Genomic DNA, 13260 nt, shown 5'->3' on the forward strand with positions numbered 1-13260 from the left:
TTTGGGGGGCTCTGTGTGGGGCAGGGTCTCCATGCGGACCCAGTTCTCTGAGGGGCTGCAGTGGAACCCCCCCACAGCCGGTCCTGCCCTGCCTGTCCCTCGCTGAGCTCCCTGCAGCTCGGCTCTGGAGTCGGGAGCGGGACCGGGCCGTGGCCCGGAGCATTCCCGGCTCAGATGTGGCTCACCCCGGCAGGTGGCAGCTGGAGGAGCCTCATCCCATCCCTCTGGCCGGGTTCCCGGGAGGGAGGAGAGGGACAGGCAGGGTGGGGTGGGCGACACAACCTTTAAATTGCGGCGTGGTGTCCCCGCCTCAACCCCGGCGGCTCGAGGGGAGCTCCCCCGACTCCTCTGCCCACCCCCAGCGCCACATTGGGAAGAGGGAAGGGTGGGGGGCTCTGTCTGGGGAGGGGTCCGCTCCTGGGGACCCCCATTTCTGCTCTCTGACCCCGTGTGCAGGAACCTGCTGCCCTGGCAGCCGCCAGCTCCTCCAGCCAAAGGACTTTGGGATTTTAATTAGCAGCTGTGTATCCTCTGCAGAAAGGAGCAGTTGGGAGCGGGAGGGAGGACTCGGGTTAATTAGCAGGAGCAGCTAATTAGGTGTTTCCTGAGCAGCAAAGGCTGGTGGGAGCAGGGTGGGAAGCTGCCAGCACTTGCTGGCACACGGCTGCTTGGGGGGTGACATTGCCCTGGATTTGGCCACGTGGGGCCTTGGTGGGGTCAGGACTACGGCGCAAGGACAGCAGTGCTCTGCGGGCTACTGACAGCCGTCTGTGGGCTACTCAGGGTCATCAGAGGCTACTCACAGCCAACCATGGGCTTCTTGTGATCATTCAGAGGGGCTACGTGTATCCATCCAGTGGCTACTTGTGGTCATGCAGTGGCTACCATGGCAATCCGGCCCCATCCCAGGGCTACTTGTGACCCTCAGGGGCTACTGACAGCCAACCAGGGGGCTCCTTGTGGCCATCCAGGGGCTACACATGGCCATCAGGGGCTACTGACAATCCTCTGTGAGCTACTCAGGACCGGCAGGGGCTACTTGTGGTCATCTAGGGGCTACTCACAGCTGTCTGTGAGCAACCCGTGACCCTGTGCAGGCTTCTCATGGCAATCCAGAGCCTCTACTCATGGCCATTCAGTGGCTACTCATGGCTTTCAAGGGGCTACTTGTGGTCATCCAGGGGCTCCTCAGGGCAATCCAGGGCCTCTACTCATGGCCATCAGGAGCTACTCCCAGCCCATGTGGCAGCAGCCTGGTGGCAGCTCCTCCCTGCATGGAAGCATCCGGGAGCTGCCTCCGGCCTGGCACAAGGGGCCACGTCACAGCCGCTCCCGGCACGGGGCAGCCGGAGCGACCGGTTGGCAGCCAAGGTGTGTCAGTGGAGAAAGCTGTCCTTTCCCGAGGCTGTGGGGCCAGGCTGGGAACTGCTCCCGCTGCTGGGGGGGAGCAGGGGGCTCCTCCCCGCTGGGCCAAGTCCCAGGAGCAGCCGGAGCAGGTACGGGGAGCCCTGGTTCCATAGGGGCAAGACAGAGCACGCCGGGAGCTCGTCCTCCTTCCCTCGGCACTGCGCTCAGCTCTGTTCCACTATATGGATTTTTCCAGGCTCTGTGTGAGGTGTGCACAGGCAGCAGAGGTTCAGCACAGCTCCTGCCAGCGTCCTTGGCACCGCATCCTTCATCCCAACAGTGTCATCTGGCCAGAGTGTGGGATGAGGCTCCTCAGTCCTGGGGGTGTCCTGCATGGGGTGAGGGTCTCTTTCTGCAAGGCTCCAGTGTCTGCTGCCCCTCCTGTCCCTCCACTGAGGCACCAGCCTGATATCTTCATTCCAGATCACTGTTAATTGGTTAATTGACATAGGATTGATGTTTGATCCAGGCCCAGTCGATCCACGGGGTTTTAGCAAGGATTCCCATCGATTCCCAGTTCCTGGCATGATGGCTGCTTGTCAGTTCCACACTTTTACCCCCACGTTGTGATGGGTGGTTCCCATAGCTCAGGCAGGGTCAGAGCAGCGCTGTCTTCCCTTTGTGGCCCCAACCCAGCCAACACCAGGGCTGATAGCTGGTGAGGGTTTGTCAGAGCCCAGGATGTGACAGGATGAGCCCCCACCACAAGCAGCCCCTGTATGGCACAAGGAGCTCCTGAGCAGCTGTAGGGCCAAGAGCTGGACCATCCTCTGCAGCAGCACCAGGAGGGGGGTACAAGAAGCAAGCACTGGGAAGTCTCTGATTTATTAAAAGGCACTTGAATCCATACAAAAGCGACACCTGGACCCCTGGAAGCCCCATCCCGGTGCCAGGCAGGGCCATGGGCATGGAAACCTATCCTCCCACCCTGGGATTTGAGGAGCTTATGGCACCCCAAATGGATTGCTGAGAGCTCCAGGGCCTTTGCTGAAGGATGCAGGGCTGGAGGTCCTTCCTGGTGTCCCACTGGGAGTGGCCAAGGGGACGGTGGTGGCACTCGGTGCTCAGCGGTGGGGCCAGCCCAGGCCAGAGTTGGGGTGCTCCTTAGGGGGCCTCTCAGGCAGGCAGGGGGCTGTAGGGCTTGTCCTGCTCTGGCCTGTACCGCTGGAAGAGCCAGAACCGCACGAGGCTGGTGACGATCCCTGGCACATTGGGGACCTGCGGGAGGACATGAGGGGAGGGTGGATGTACCCCTCCCCCTGTGGTGCTGGGGGAGGTTTATTGGCCCCATCCCAGCTAATTAATTAAAATCAATAGTCATCATGCTGAGCCTTGTCACCCTTGGCTGGGTGACACATGCGGTGCTGAACAGGGCCGGCCCCAAGCCAAGTGTTCAGCTGAGCCATGAGAGGGGAATGGGGTGGAATTGGATAGGATGGAGTGGAATGCGATGGGGATGGAATAGGATGAGATGGGGGTGGGGTGAGATAGGAATGGGATGGGGTGAAATGGGGCAGGAGGGGGACACAACAGAATGGGATGGAGAAGGGTGGAATGCGGATGAAGCAGGCCAGGGTGGGATGGGGATGGGACATGATGAGATGGGATAGAGTGGGATGGGATGACACCCCTTGGTGTTCCACCACCCCAACCCACTGTGATGTAGGGATCATGGAGCTGCAGGCCATAGAGTGTCCAGCTGCTGGAGGCCACAAGGGTGGTGACGGTCAGGGGAAAGGACAGGCACCGCGTCGACTTGCTCCGGACAACCTTGGCCTGCAGGAGCAAATGTCAGGCAGGGCCCGGGCTGGCAAGCCCCAGCTCTGCCGAGCCCCACACACCAGGTCAGCCAGCGGTGAGAGGTACATGGTGATGGTGAAGATGCTGCAGAAGAGCCCCAGGTGTGTCAGGCGTGTCCCTGTGTCAACCAGGATGGTGAAGTAGCCGTAGCCAGTGACCACCAAAGCCAGGAGCAGCAGGACCTGCAGCAGCACGGGGCGCTGGGAGGGACAGCAGGGAGACATCAGGGTGAGGGTCCCCCATCCTGCCCATTGCCCCAGGCCCCTGCCCCACCTTGGCAGGGCTGTAGTAGAGATACACCAGGATGTAGAGGGTCTGCAGAACTGCCCCGATGGCGTTGACGGTGATCACTGTCCCGTCCCCCTTCAGGCACCCATAGCCCAACCAGCTCAGGTTGCTGCAGGGACATGGCAAAGGCACTTGGCTGCAGCCTGGGGGATCCCCCCTGCCCCTCAAATGTATGTGACCCCCCTCCTCAGGGCCCAACCCCGCTGTACTTGGCATCAGTGGTGAGGAAGGGCAGGAACTGGATGTTCTCCACACTCTTGGTGGCCAACATCTGGCGTAGGTCAGACCTGGGGGGAGCAGAGGGCAGCAGCCTCCTGGGTGCTGGGCAGTGCTGGGGTGGGGAGGCTCCAGTCTCTGCAGCCAGCAGGCACTGCACCCCTCCACCCTCCTCCCCCTGCATCCCCCAAATGGGACTCAGCGCCATCCCCATCACACCCCCAATCCTTCTGCACCAGCCATCCATGGCCCACTGCACCCCCAAACTGAGCCCGATGCCCTCCCCACTGCACCCCTATGGCCACCACTGCACCCCCAGGTTGGCTCTGACACCTTCCCTATTTTACCCCCAAATGTCCCTCCATGGCCTCCACCGCAGCCCCAAAATGCCTCCGGTGCTCTGACTATTGCATCCCCAAGCCTCCCACCAGTCCCCACACTGCCCCCCAAAACCGGCCCCAGTGTCCTGATTGCACCCTCATCCCCCACGGGCCCCACAGCACCCTCCAATCCCTCTCCCCAAGGCCCCCACTGCACCCCAAAACCCTCCCCGGGGTCCTCCCCAGCGCCCCCCGGCCCTCAGTGCACCCCCGAGCCGGCCCCGCTGCGCTCCCCGCCGCCCCCGCCCGGGGCCGCCGCCGATCGCTCACAGGCCGGTGGCGAACATGGCGAGGGTGGCGGCCAGGCAGACCCCGGCGAGCACCGACAGGACCATGCCGGAGCCCGGGCAGCGGCGGGAGCGCGGCGGGGCCGGTGCTGCCCGCGGCGGGGCGGGGCGGAGCGGGGCGGGACGCACTACCGGGGAGGGACCGGCTCCGCGCACCGGCCGGGGAGGGGCGGCGGGGATCCGGCTCCGGCCGGGGGGAGCAGCGCCGGCACCGCCGTGACCGCCCCGCGGGCACCGGGGCCGGTTTGGGGGGTGCAGCACCCCATAGGTCCCGTGTGTTGAGTGCTCCCCTCCAGGTCTGAGGGTCCGCAGCTGCGGGGGCCTCGTGTCCTGCTGTCCCCAGGGTCAACCCCACGGTCCAGATTACACAGCCCGGGGGTCGCACACCCCTGCGAAGCCACCCCCGCCTCCTCCAGGAGTGTCACATCCCTGTGACAATTCCCCAGGATTGTGCATCCCTGGGATCTGCATTTCCACGGGCTTCAAGTCCCTGTGACCCCTCTGTCCCAGGGTGCCCACACACATCCTGGGGGTCACTCATCCCTGTGTCCTCTCCCTGATCCTCCATCTCTAGGATCCCACATTCGGGTGTTATCCACCCCTGTGACCACAGTACCCCAAGATCTCACCTCTCCAGGACTCTCACTCCTTGGGGTTCCCAATTCCAGGGGTCTCCAAGCCCTGTGATCCCAGCTCCCTGCACCCACACCTCAGGGGTCTCACATCCCCGGGGTCACCTCGTGGGGATCCCTGGGGTGCAGCCAGGCTGCGTCCCCTGCCCAGCCCCGGGGGCTCCGGCTCAGGCCCCTCCTCACCCCCGCTGGGGGTGTCCCATCCCATGGGGTCTGTCCCACTCCAGTGGGGTTTGTCCCAGGAGTTGCTGCCCCCCACCTGGAAGGTGAAGAGGGAGGGGGGCCCCGCCCTCGCAGAGGCCTTTGTGTCACCAGATAAAGCTGGGGACAGTGCCAGCCACTGTGGCACTTCGCCACTTAACAGCCCCGTGCAAACACCAGCCAATTAATTAATTAACCAGCCCAACCCCCCACAGGGGCCAGGAGAGCCTGGCCCAGGAGGGTGGGGGAGGTCTCAGGAGCTCAGCATGGTTTTGGTTATTTATTCCCGACAATGGTATAAAAAGTCCCGTGTTAGAAAGCTGTACAAAGGGGGTGCTGGGGGGCCCCTCCGGCACCCAGCGGAGGGGAGGGATGGGGAAGGGCCAGGGGATGAAGGATGGGGTAGGGGTACAGCACAGTGAGGAGTGGGATGTTCCTGATAACCCCGCTCCCCTGGCTGCGGGGCATCTCCAGCCTGTCTGTCCTCCCTGACCACTGACACTGGGGGTGAACAGTCCCCTGCACCGGTGTCACCTGGCCACCCCCATGTCCCCGCCTGCAGGACACATTCCAGTTCGAGCCCACCACGGGGAAAACCCTGAAGGTGGTGGGCGAGCTCAGCTGCGGGGCAGGGGTGCCAGCCCCCTGCCCCTCTCCAGTCTGGGGCACTTCAGCCCCTCCAGCTCCAGGCTCCCGCTCAGCCTCTGGCTGCCAGGACCGTCCTGGAAGGGCCAGGGAAGCCTGAAGGCCCCAATTGCTCTGATGGCTTTGGGCCCTCCAGCCCCGTAATACTGACAAATCCTTTCCTCGCCCAGATGTGCGCAGGGCAGGGCACCTGGGGCAGATGTGCTGGGACCATGGAGGTCTCCAGTGGCCTCAGCCTCGGTGGGTCCAGGCACGTGGGGCAGCTCAGAGCCCCTGCGGCACCAAGAGGGGCAGGAGGAGGCTGATGAAGGTGAAGGGGCGGCTGCTGCTGCGCATGGCCGAGTTCTGCCCCACGCTCCTCAGCACGTGTGCGGCCGCATCGTCTGTGGGGGGGGAAGAGAGGAGCCATCAGCAACCCCAGAAGATAAACCAATATCCCCAGCCAGCAGCACATCACCCCTGCACAGGGTTGCCACCAGCCTTGGTACCTCAGAGCCCCCCAGGAGGGGCAGATGAGCTTAGCCCAGCGTCTCTGGCAAACCCCTGTCCCACCATGAGGGTGGCTGTGCTCAGGCCACCTGAGCCTGCCTTGGTCCCCCCCAGGGAAGGCAGCTGGGCTCAGCCTGGTGCCCCCAAGAACACCCCAGCCCCCGGGAAGGGAAGCTGGCTCAGCCCCAACCCACAGCCCCCAACACACCTGCCTGGATCCTCCCCTTCTGTGTCGAGGCCGGGGCAGGTGGTGCCGGAGCTGCGGAGGAAAAAGGGGGATCATGCCAAGGAAGAGCAGCACCCCAACCTTCCCAAAAATCCTGTTTCACTGTGGGCTGCCCCCCCTTTCCCCACCACCGACACCTTCCCGGCCGAGCCGCGCGTGCCCACACCCGGGGCTGGCCAGAGGCCATGGCCAGGCCGTGACTCAGCCGCGGCCAAGGCCACGCTGGGCACCGGCGCCACGAGCGGGAAGGAGGGGACGCGGGGGGGGCCCTGAGGGGGTGCTGATACTCACTGCCTTTGCCTGTCACCGTCACCTTCAGCTTCAGGCAGGCTTCACCGTGGTGGTGGATGGGCTTGGCTGCGAAGGGAGAGGCAGGTTAGGTAGGGTTTGGGGGGAGTCCGATGGCGATTCCCTGCAGCACCTCAGAGCCGCCCTCCGCGGCCCCCCCGCACTCACAGATGTAGTAGTAGCTGTGCCCCTCCCTGAACTCTTTGCCCAGCGTGAAAGGAGTGAAGCGCTGGAATTTCTCCGAGAACTTCTCGGGGCCGTGCAGGGCGCTGGGCTTGTCACATTCCCAGCGGATCTGCTCCTTGGAGCGGGGTTTGCAGGCCTGGTACTCCTCGAGCTCCACCAGGTACAGGGTGTAGCGCTCCATGGCCCGGGGGTCCACGCTGCCCTCCTCGTAGTGGGGGCAGATAATGTCCAGGTAGTCATTGAGACGAACCTCCACCGTGTAGTCACTCCACAGAAACCTGTGGCAGGAGGGTGGGCAGGGGGGTTACTCAGGGTTAGGGGCCTTACTTTCACCCCCAAATCCCCTACACGCAGTGGGGCCGGCACCCTGCCCACGGCAGCGCTGGGAGGGGGCACCCTTGGGCCCACCCTTCCCTGTGATGAGTCTTGCAGCACCCGGAATAGCTTTGAAAGGGCAACCCCCACTTCACTCTCCCTCCGGCTTGGCCCCCCGGCAGTGAGTGGTGAGCGCACCCCACTTCCCAGCACTTCCCAAGAGCCGGGGAGCAGGGAGGGGACCCGCTGGGACGCGCACCCTGCCCGCACCCTGCCCGGCCCAGCGCTGCCGGAGCAGGAGGCGTCGCGGCTCTCGCCGTGGGGCAGCCAGCCCGGCTCCAGCTGCGCCCCACACCCCACCCGGGGGGGGCACGCTGGGGGCCTCCACGGGGTCCCCACCTAGCCGGCTGTGGCTGCCTCGAGAGGGCACAGCCACCCACGGGGGCACCCCCTGCTCCCCAAACCCTGGGGGGGAACACAGAGGACACAGCCCTACAATCTGGGGGAGTCCCACACTCGTGGGGGACACGGTCTTGGGAGGGGGGAGAACCCCCAAACTAAGGGAGGGACTTCGCCCAGGGAAAGAGAGGAAGCCCCACATCTCCCCACGGGTGCCTAAGTGTGGGGCACCCCCAGAGCCCGGGGGTCTGGAGAGTGAGGGGGGCTCCCCGAAAGCCAAGGGGGACGCTCCTAAAGCCTGAGAGAGAGGTCATGCCCTGGGGGAGCACCTCCACAACCAGGGGGAGTCGGGGCTCCGGGCGGGGGGCACCCCTAGATCCCGTGGGGCTGTTGCTTGAGATGGGGTCACTCCGCAGCCCCGGCGGCCGGTGAGCGGGGAGTGGGGGCTCGATCCAGGTCTACCCCCCCGCACATCCTGCCCGGTGTTTGTCAACACGGTCCCCGGGGCCGGCGCCGGGGCTGGCGCCGCGCCCCCCCGCGGGAAGGAAGCGGCCCCTTCGCACGGCCCTGGGAACGGAAAGGCCCCCCCGGGCGCACCTGGACCGGCCCCGCCGCCCCCCGCACGGCCCCACCGGCCCCGCATCGAGCTCCGCACCGGCCCCGCCACCTCGCCCCGCACAAAGGCCGCCGGGGAGCGGAGCGGCGCCGCCCGCGCCCTCGGAGCGGCCGGTGCCGGGCTCGGTGCGCGTTTGCGGGGGGGTCCCGGTGGGAGGCGGGGGTCACTCACCGAGGGTTGGAGCTGTTCCAGAACACCGTGTGCCGCTCAGCCGCCGCCGCCCAGCACAGCCCCAGCCCCAGCAGGGCCAGGGGCACCCCCGGCCGCCCCATCGCTCCGCGGGTGCTGCGCTCCACGGGCGGCCCCTCGCCCGCCCCCGCTTAAGTACGGCCCCGCCGCCGCTCCGCCCCCGCCACCGCCCCGCGCTCGCACAACAACACACGGGACGGGGCGGGGGGCACGACACACACACGACACACCCCCACCGGTATCGATCGGGGCCGAGCAAACCACCCCCACACCGGGACCGGCACCGGTGGGGACACGGGACCGGCACCGGGCAGGGGGATGCAAACCCTCCCCACCGAAACCGGCGCTAGCCGGGACACAAACACACCCCCCGCACACCGGGACCGGGCTGGGGGACACAAACACACTCCCCACACACACCGGGACCAGGATGGGGGACACAAACACACCCCCCCGCACACCGGGACCGGGCTGGGGGACACAAACACACCCCCCACACACACCGGGACCGGGCTGGGGGACACAAACACACCCCCCCGCACACCGGGACCGGGCTGGGGGACACAAACACACCCCCCACACACACCGGGACTGGGCTGGGGGACACAAACACACCCCCCGCACACCGGGACTGGGCTGGGGGACACAAACACACCCACACACACCGGGACCGGGCTGGGGGACACAAACACACCCCCCGCACACCGGGATCGGGCTGGGGGACACAAACACACCCACACACACCGGGACCGGGCTGGGGGACACACTCCCCTCACAGCACCCCTCACTCAACACCCTCCCCCCGAGTTCCAGGTGCTCCCCACCTCGACACCCCCTACACACACCATCCCCCCACACGGCACCGGCACAGAGCAGGGGCGGCCCCACAAGTGACCCACAGCACGTAGGGATCACACACAAACACACACACACACACACACACACACACACACTCTCACACACTCACAAACACTCACACACACACGGGTCCTGCCTGAGGTCACATCACTGGGGTGCAGCCCGGGCTGATCCCCACAGAGTGACCTCGGGGGCCCAGGAAACAGTGAACCCTTCTTACTGGGAGGTCTGATTGAGGGTGTAGGATGGGGGCTGTGGGTACACACTGGGGGGCTGTGGGTACACACTGGGGGCTGTGAGTGCACTCTGGGGGGCTGTGGGAGCAGGATGTGGAGCTGTAGGTGCAGGACAGGCAGCTGTGGATGCACACTGGGGGCTGTGGGTGCACTCTGGGGGGCTGTGGGTGCACACTGGGGGCTGTGGGTGCAGGATGGGGGGCTGTGGGTGCATACTGGGGGGCTGTGGGTACACACTGGGGGGCTGTGGGTGCACTCTGGGGGGCTGTAGGTGCAGGATGGGGGGCTGTGGGTGCAGGATGGGGGCTGTAGGTGCAGGATGGGGGGCTGTGGGTGCAGGATGGGGGCTGTAGGTGCAGGACAGACGGCTGTGGGTACACACTGGGGGGCTGTGGGTGCACTCTGGGGGGCTGTAGGTGCAGGATGGGGGGCTGTGGATGCACACTGGGGGCTGTGGGTGCAGGATGTGGATCTGTAGGTGCAGGACAGGTGGCTGTGGGTGCAGAGCCGGGGTGGGCACAGTGGGCACGCTGCCACTGCCTGGCGGGAGCGCGGTGCCTCGCTGTCGGCTCCCATTTGCTCTGACACGGATCCATCCGTGTCCCGGACGGCGCGCGACGCTTCGCCGCGTGTTGTGAAGCGATAACTCAGCCGCATTTGCAAAACAACTTTCCTCTTGTTTATTCCATAATGATCCATTGATTGTGGGTAATGTTGCATGCCCTGTGCCGCAGCGGGCGCGGAGCGCTCCCCTGGCACGCGGCAGGGGCTCCGGCAGGCGCCGGCACCGCAACCCGAGAGCGCCTGTGGCTCCCGCAGCCAAGGCATCCTATGGGCCCAGGCTGTGGGGCTGAGTGCCCCACATCCCACCTGCAGCCCAGCCTCTCTCTCCACGCCCTCGCTCCCAGGGAGGGGGACTGGCTGCTTTGCTCTCATCCTCCCTGGTTGTGGCCAGGCCTGACATCATCCATAATGACAGTGCGAGGCCTCTGCTCCCGGGATGCCGGCGCTGCCGCGGCTTGTACAGGGGAGCACCTCCTGGGAACACCCCTGGGATGCCAGAGCTGGAGCATGGCACGTGCAGGCCACGGGGATGGGTGCAGCCAGAGGGTGGTGGGAGCCAATCCCATGGTCCCGGCATCGCCCTGGTACTGCCCCCTCCACATCAGGGACAAACTGTGCCTGGGGAAACCAAGGCAGGGAGCGGTGACGTGGGGAGGACTGGGCAGCCCCTGGTGCTTGAGCCTTGTGCTGGGCCTGCCAGGGGCATAAAAACCTCCTGGGGCACCATGCTGGACCCATCCTGTGGCGCTGGGATGTGGTACCCATCACTGCTGGCCAAGGGGCTCCCCTGTCCCATCCACCATGAGCCCAGCCCTGGAACTGGGCCACCAGGACATGGGGAAGGGGCTGGGAGTGAGGCCACGTGAACACACCAAGAACCAGTGTCACCACCATGCCTGGCCCAGAGCACTGGTGGAGGGGTGGAAAGACAAGCTCATGTCCCCTGCTGGGGACAGTCCGAGGGACAAGCTGGGGCTAGAGGTGCCCCATTACCTCCCTTGGGACACAACAGTGGGGCACAGGGTGGGCAGCACCCCGGGTAGGGTGGGTGAGTACCCATAGCAGCACCGGGAGTGCCAGTGCTGGTGCACACATGGTGCACATGGTCATGGCCATGGGACCTGGGAGCAGGTGACAATGGGCTGTGATTGTGCCCATGACGGCGGGACAAAGGTGAAGCCGTTTCGTGCTGTAAACATCGCTGGTGCTCCGTGTGGGGCAGGCCAGAGGCCGTGGAACTCGTGACAAAGTGTTTATGGTTTCTTGGCTGGGGACACCCGGGAGTGCCCCGGCCCCTGGCTGGGCTGACGTCACCTGTGCGAGGCTGGGGGAGGAAGAGGAGCCGTCCAGTTTGTGGCCGGGAGTGAAGGCCACGGTGACGTGCAGTGCCAGCTGCGTGCAGCCTGGCAGGTAAGCATGGCCTGGTGCCAGCCTGGTGGGGGCAGAGCCGCAGCCCCAGGGCTGTCCAGCTGTGCCAGGAGCTCATGCCTTTGGCCAGAGAGCCCTGACTGGGCAGGGGAGCTGCCCTGTGGTGAGGCAGAGCCTCGTGCCACACGGCTGCTCCCGGCACGTATATCCTGCCTGGATCTGCTGCCAAGGCTGTGAAACCCCAAAATACCCAAGGGGCACCCAAACCTCAGCACAAGGGTCCCCACTTGACTTGGGCCAGCTGGGCCTGGGAATCCCCTTTACTAGCACCCCAGAAGACTCCTGGTGGCTCTGGGTTGTCCCACTGTGCTCAGTCCTAGGGCATGAAGCAGACCTGAGCCAGGTGGCCGATGCCCACTGAGCCAGTGGTGGTGCCAGGCATGCACAAGAAGCAGTGCCAGGGTCGAGGCAAGTGGCAGGAGGGATCCTGCAGGCAGAGCTCTCTGTGCCAGGGCAATGACTCCAGTTCTTGCCCCCCCCCAGGGCACTGGCCACCTAAGCTGTGTGATGCTCACTGCGCCACGTGCCACCAGCATGGTGCCACACTGGGACAGCTGCTGTGGCCAGTCCCTGGCAATCAGCACATGGCCGGATCTGGCCCTTGGCAGTGGCGGTGCTGCTGCCCCAGTCACACCATGCCCACCTTGCCCTGGGTCAGCAGAGAGCTGCCAGCAGCACCTCAAGACCCCTCCCGGGGGTCCGTGGCAGGGACCTCAGCTTCATGTCGGCCCCGGCCTGTCAGAGCTCGAGGGGGAGATGTGGGGAACCCGGCGCCTGCTGGGAGGGCTCCCAGAACCCGTCTGACGGGTTCGTCGGCTCTTCCCGCACCCGGACAAGCCCGGGCCGGCGGGACACCCAGCCGCCGCCCAGCAGTGCCTGCTGGGTGGGGGAGAGCGGCTGCCCTGCTCTCCGGGGCTGAGAGGACCCCCTTCCCCAGGAATCCACACCGGGAGCGGGGCCGAAGCCCCTCAGCCCTTGCTGCTCTTTGGGGAGAGTTTCTGCCCCTCCTTGGGGCCACTGGGACCCCCAGCCCAGCAGAGTGCAGGGCCAGGAGCCCACGGCTGCTTGCCTGTGGCTGTGGGGGCTGTGGGGGTCTGGGTGCCACAGCAACACCCTCCTTTAGGTGTGATCCCATCCCCAGGCACAGCCCCACATCCCCCTGGCTGGAGGCACTGAGGGGGAGATGACGGCGTCCCCCATCGTGCAGGAGCCGCCGGCGTGTGCCAGATCCCCCCAAAGCAGGCAGGAGCCGGCATGCCCGGCAGAGCCAGACGCGCCAGGGGGTGATGCCGGAGTTCCCATGGGGTTGCCAGCGCTCCGTGTCTGCTCACCCTGTGCAGCTGCTGGGGATGGCAAGGAAGGCCCTCATGCCCCCGCTGCTCCCAAACGCCCCCCCAGCACCCCCAGGGCTGCGAGCCAACGCCCCCCCGCGCTGCCCTTACCTTCAAGCGCTCCTGCTGTGTCCACGCTGCGTTCCTGTGGGGAGTCCCTGCCAGTCGCTCCCTGTCGGCGCTGGGGGGTCGCTGGGGAGCAGAGCCAGCCCTGGGGAGCGCCCCGCATCCCCTTGCCAGCGGTACCGAGGCTCGAGCTGTCGTGCCTGGCAAGGCGGG

At 65.8% G+C, this 13260-nt stretch overlaps 2 protein-coding genes across 3 annotated transcripts; both read right to left on the reverse strand.

Annotated features, from left to right (window-relative positions):
- Positions 1-2220: 2220 nt before the first annotated feature.
- On the reverse strand, positions 2221-4506 carry SLC50A1 (solute carrier family 50 member 1). 2 transcript variants are annotated; one of them, XM_058860685.1, is made up of 6 exons: positions 4362-4506; positions 3705-3782; positions 3481-3604; positions 3249-3389; positions 3064-3183; positions 2221-2625 (listed from the first exon to the last, which is right to left on the reverse strand). In XM_058860685.1, exons 1-6 carry the CDS (start codon positions 4424-4426, stop codon positions 2524-2526), a joined length of 630 nt encoding a protein of 209 aa, XP_058716668.1. In that variant the 5' UTR covers positions 4427-4506; the 3' UTR covers positions 2221-2523. The 2 variants fall into 2 exon arrangements, with proteins under 2 accessions (XP_058716668.1, XP_058716667.1); XM_058860684.1 differs by having other exon boundaries at positions 3249-3407.
- Positions 4507-5478: 972 nt separating this feature from the next.
- Positions 5479-8703, reverse strand: EFNA1 (ephrin A1). Its single transcript, XM_058860687.1, has 5 exons — positions 8547-8703; positions 7028-7323; positions 6863-6928; positions 6554-6604; positions 5479-6239 (listed from the first exon to the last, which is right to left on the reverse strand). The coding sequence occupies exons 1-5, from the start codon at positions 8645-8647 to the stop codon at positions 6121-6123; spliced, it is 633 nt and encodes a 210-aa protein (XP_058716670.1). The 5' UTR covers positions 8648-8703; the 3' UTR covers positions 5479-6120.
- Positions 8704-13260: the final 4557 nt, after the last annotated feature.

The sequence above is a fragment of the Poecile atricapillus genome, chromosome 33 (genome assembly GCF_030490865.1).
Source record: "Poecile atricapillus isolate bPoeAtr1 chromosome 33, bPoeAtr1.hap1, whole genome shotgun sequence".
Classification (NCBI taxonomy): domain Eukaryota; kingdom Metazoa; phylum Chordata; class Aves; order Passeriformes; family Paridae; genus Poecile; species Poecile atricapillus.